Genomic DNA, 4,860 nt, shown 5'->3' with positions numbered 1-4,860 from the left:
TTTTATTTGAGTGGTTGTTAAGTAAATGTTGCTTGGTCTACTTTGTTTGACAGACACCTCCAAATAGGCTGAAGATGGGGGTAAAAGCTTTGGGCTTGCACTTTTCGATTTAGTATCTCATTTTCAATGTGTAAGAGCTTCCAAATTCGAATGATTTTGTGTGTGTAACAATCTTCCTGAGATTTTAGCTGTTTAGTGGTTCAGTGGTGTTAATATCAAGTGAAAGGCCACCAGATTATCCTTAAGAAAGAGTTACCTTCGGCAACCGGAAAGTTTTTTTTCTTTCTAAAAGATTTCTCTGCTGTAAATATCCATGATGTTGCTTATTCAGATGCTTTTTCTTTTCCTTCTTGGACACAGTTGATGGAGTTCACACATAAGGTGTTGTCTATCTCACCAACTAAATGTTTTGTTTCCTCATGTTTGATTCATTGCAGATTTGCAATGGCTATAGTTTACTTCATAATCACTTAATATTTTGAAATTTTGTGGTATAGTCATATGAGGTGAATTCTAGGGGATTGGAAATTTTCTCGACAAGTTGGCTTCCAGAGGCCTCCCAGCCCAAGGCAATGGTGTTCTTTTGTCATGGTTATGGGGATACTTGCACATTTTTTGCTGAAGGCATGTAGTTCAGAACTAATAAGTAATAACTAATGACCTTTTTGTAGTTTTGCATATGTTGTAATGGGACCTAATTATTTGTTTGACATTGTTACCAGGAATTGCCAGGAAATTGGCATCATGTGGATATGGAGTTTTTGCAATGGATTACCCTGGATTCGGCCTGTCCGAAGGTCTTCATTGCTATATTGATAGCTTTGACAGGCTTGTGGATGATGTGATGGAGCAATACACCAAAATTAAAGGTGTGATTTTTCCACCCTAAGTCCTAATGATATTATTTTGCCTCTTTTTTTAGAACTTCTTGGTTTGCTACATAATTTTTCTTAGATAGCCTCAGGTTCCCCTAGATAGGAAAATTCATTCATAACCTTGTTCAATGAAGTAAAGTAACTTGATATGGGGATTTAGTTTAGTACACTGATTTTTTTGTGTGATTTCTTGGCAATATGCAATCCTTTATGATTTTCGTTCTATATTGCTGTTAATATTTGGGTTTCAGGAATCACCTAATCATAATTATCACTCCTAGGACTTGGAAAAAGATGAAATCATGCTTTATGCATCGTTTCCCAATTAAAAGTTATGTCCAAAAGACGTGCACCGACCTTCTGTATATGACAAATGTTGCTCTTCCATCCTCTTCAGCTGCGTAGCGTTGGTTAGATACATCACACATTTCTTAGCACTCTAGTAATAAAATGACCTGGAGAAAACCTTCACATTATTTTCCCTCTATAACTTGTGGGTTCAGCACTCCATGGGGTAGAGTTTGATTATGATATAAAATGAAGACGCAGAAGCCAGAAGGCGTTGATATGGCAGTCATATATTATGGCAGAGCACAGAAAACAAACTTCTCAACTTGAAGAAGAAACCAATAAGAACTTAAAAAAAGGATGATAGATATTTGATTTTCCGTTCGTGCTTTGTTATTGGATTTGTAAGTGAATTTATTCCTAAAATGTTCTTAAAATTTCATGTTCTCTCACATTTTCCTATCTGTAGTCGGTATAATCTGCGTGATCAAAATTTATATTCAGATGAAAATCACATTTGCATATTTGTTGTCTCGCTTCTCTACTCTATCATATTGAGTAGAAGAAATTGCACTTGCATCTTTTACTTTCTGTCTTCTCATTTCACTTTAATTGTGCAAGCAAGAATCCGGTTGAATCTTTTTCTTAAAAGAAGAGACCAGGGAGAGCTTGTGACTTAGCTGGTAGAGAGATTAATTTCAAGCACCATGTCGTCCTTTCTACTCTATCAAGTAGAAGGTCGTTGAACTTTCAGCCTTCCGTCAAAATTTGAATCGGAAGATTGCTATTTTATCTCTGCAGACATCATTATTATTAATATTATCAATATTTGCCATAACATCAGTAACAATGAACTGGGACGATTCATTTGCTTTTAGTTCTCTTGTTGTGTTACTCTTAATACGTAAGAAGATTTAGTTTTTCCGTTTCTTTTGCTGGTTCATTTTTCTTATATAAATTATTCATCAACGATGATGTTCCGTTCATAATTTTATGGGTAAAGTATAGTAATGGTCACTGAACATTTCTGAAGCTTGCATTTAGGTCCCTCAACTTTTAAAACTTGCAATACAGTCCCCCAACATTTATTCCGTTTGCAATATGGTCCCCAACTTAAATCACTGTTAGAAAATTAGGATAAATTATATAAACGGTCATTGAACTTTTTAGGCACTTGAATTTAGGTCACCAACTTTTAAAACTTGCAAAACAGTCCCCCAATAATTTTATTTTCTTATTAAATATAGATGTATAGAAAATATAAATGATTCAATTTATATTTAAATGTATGAATCATTTATATTTTTGATATATTTTATTTTTCTTGTATAAACTAGTATTTAAAATATGTTTATATTTTAATCAAAATATTTCAATATACGAATAAACATATATTTATATAAATGTATATTTATATTTAGATGTATAAATAAAAAAATATATTCATATATTAATGTATGAATCATTTATATTTTTTGAATATTTTATTTTTAATAAGAAATTAAAATTATTAATTATATTAGAAATACTCATTATATATATAATCATGAATTATAAATATGAAAAATATAATTATTAAATTTAGTTTAAAAATATATAAATCTTAAATTTATTCTTTTAAAATATTGTATCAACTAATATTTAAAAAATATATTAAATCTATCAAACAATTTATCAAATATAATATTTTTTATTGTAAAAAAATATAATATTTTCCCATCATTTATTGCTTTCAATTTTTTTGCCGAAGTTCAAATCTCATTATTTCCATTTTCCATTATATTCTTTTTTTTCTGGAATTGGTCATACTATTAGTATATGTATTATTGTATATCTCTTAACACAAACGATGGTGTTAGCTTAGTGGCTCCACCCTGTATCTTTCATTTGCGTGACTCAGGTTTGAGTTTGCCCAAGACCCAAATTTTACTTCTTTGTAACTTAATTTTCTTCTAATTAGGTGGTGACATGTGTCACCAATAACATATATCATGATCATGCGTTAACACATGTCAGATCCTGGTTAAATGATTAATTTATTAAAGTTTATTTAATTTAGGACCAAATTGATAGCATATATAAATAATTAGGTGGTGACATGTGTCACCAATGACACATGTCATGATCATGTGCTAACACATGTCAGATCCTAATTAAATGATTAATTTATTAAATTCTATTTAATTTAGGACCAAATTGATTATATAAATAATAAAGACTGAATGTATAATAATGTCAATTCCTTTTAACTGCCACTTCATCATTTGTATCAATTGGTAACGACTAGTGGCTTAGTTGAAACAGTTAAATAATTATGTTGTATGATTGATAAATTTAAAAGATCGATGACAAAAGTAAAAAGGGCTAGATAGTTAAGTTGTCAACCTAGTAGTTTACACTTTTATTTATACGTCAAAATAACATTTTATAAATTTAAAATTCGAATTATTTTCAACCTCTTCTATATCCTAACTACTTTTTTTAATTAAAAAATTTCTTCAACAGATAAGAATTATACTATTATATTTATATAAAAATACGTATCACATGAAATAAGATGAAATTAAATAATAATAAATCTGACATAATTGAATTTAATTGAATTATTTTGGAATTTAGGGTTTAGAATGAAATTGATGACTGTTTTGCAAGTTTTAAAAGTTGGGGGACCTAAATTCAAGTGTCTGAAAAGTTCAATAACCTTTTATATAATTTACCCTAATTTCTAACGGTGGTTTAAGTTGGGGGACCATATTGCAAACGGAATAAATGTTGGGGGACTGTATTGCAAGTTTTAAAAGTTGGGGGACCTAAATGCAAGCTTCAGAAATGTTCAGTGACCATTACTATACTTTACCCTATTTTTTATGTTTACTTCTGTTTAATTCAATTTCAGAGAATCTTGATTTTCGGACTCTTCCATGCTTCCTCTTCGGCCAGTCCATGGGTGGAGCAGTGGCTCTGAAGTTGCATCTAAAGCAACCTAACGCCTGGAGTGGTGCATGTCTTGTTGCTCCTATGTGCAAAGTACAGTTCTGAGCATAAACATTTTAAGGATTTTATTTACACGTTCTTTCTTATTACTTCGATTGATAAGAGTTCTTCGTGTAGATAGCTGACAACATGGTTCCACTCTGGATACTGAAGCAAATTCTGATTGGTGTGGCTAATATTCTTCCAAAACAGAAGTTAGTCCCACAGAAGGATTTGGCGGAGGCGGGATTTAGAGACATTAAGAAGAGAAAACTGGCTCGTTCCTATAATGTTATTGCTTACAAGGACAAACCACGCTTGTGGACTGCTCTGGAGATGTTGAGAATCACCAACGAGATGGAACAAAAAATATGGAAAAGGTCCAGTTTCCTTTCCCCTTTCGCTATCCACGTTTCAAAATGAAATTTGAACCAACTACTATTTTTATCGCGTTTTTTGGCCCATGATTCTTCTACTTCGTGCTTGGACACTTCCGATATTAATATTGCATGGAGAGAACGACATCGTGACGGACCCATCTGTTAGTCAAGCATTGTACGAGAAAGCAAGCAGCTCGGACAAGAATATTATCATATACAAGGATGCTGGCCATTCTCTTCTTGAAGGTGAACCAGATGACATGATTCTTAGAGTTTTCAGTGACATAGTTTCATGGCTTGATTAACATACCAGTTAAACAGCATGCTGACCACAATCTCTCTAT

The 4,860-nt window shown here is 31.9% G+C and overlaps 1 protein-coding gene across 1 annotated transcript; it reads left to right on the top strand.

The window, feature by feature from the left end:
* Nucleotides 1-213: 213 nt before the first annotated feature.
* Nucleotides 214-4,559, top strand: LOC120190138 (caffeoylshikimate esterase-like). The gene is made up of 5 exons (XM_039193266.1): nucleotides 214-381; nucleotides 498-624; nucleotides 723-869; nucleotides 4,060-4,190; nucleotides 4,275-4,559. Exons 1-5 carry the CDS (start codon nucleotides 364-366, stop codon nucleotides 4,557-4,559), a joined length of 708 nt encoding a protein of 235 aa, XP_039049197.1. The 5' UTR covers nucleotides 214-363.
* Nucleotides 4,560-4,860: the final 301 nt, after the last annotated feature.

The sequence above is a fragment of the Hibiscus syriacus genome, unplaced genomic scaffold, assembly GCF_006381635.1.
Source record: "Hibiscus syriacus cultivar Baekdansim isolate YM2019G1 unplaced genomic scaffold, ASM638163v2 tig00116962_pilon, whole genome shotgun sequence".
NCBI classification, from domain to species: Eukaryota; Viridiplantae; Streptophyta; class Magnoliopsida; order Malvales; family Malvaceae; genus Hibiscus; species Hibiscus syriacus.
This window is presented reverse-complemented; position numbering and strand designations above follow the sequence as displayed.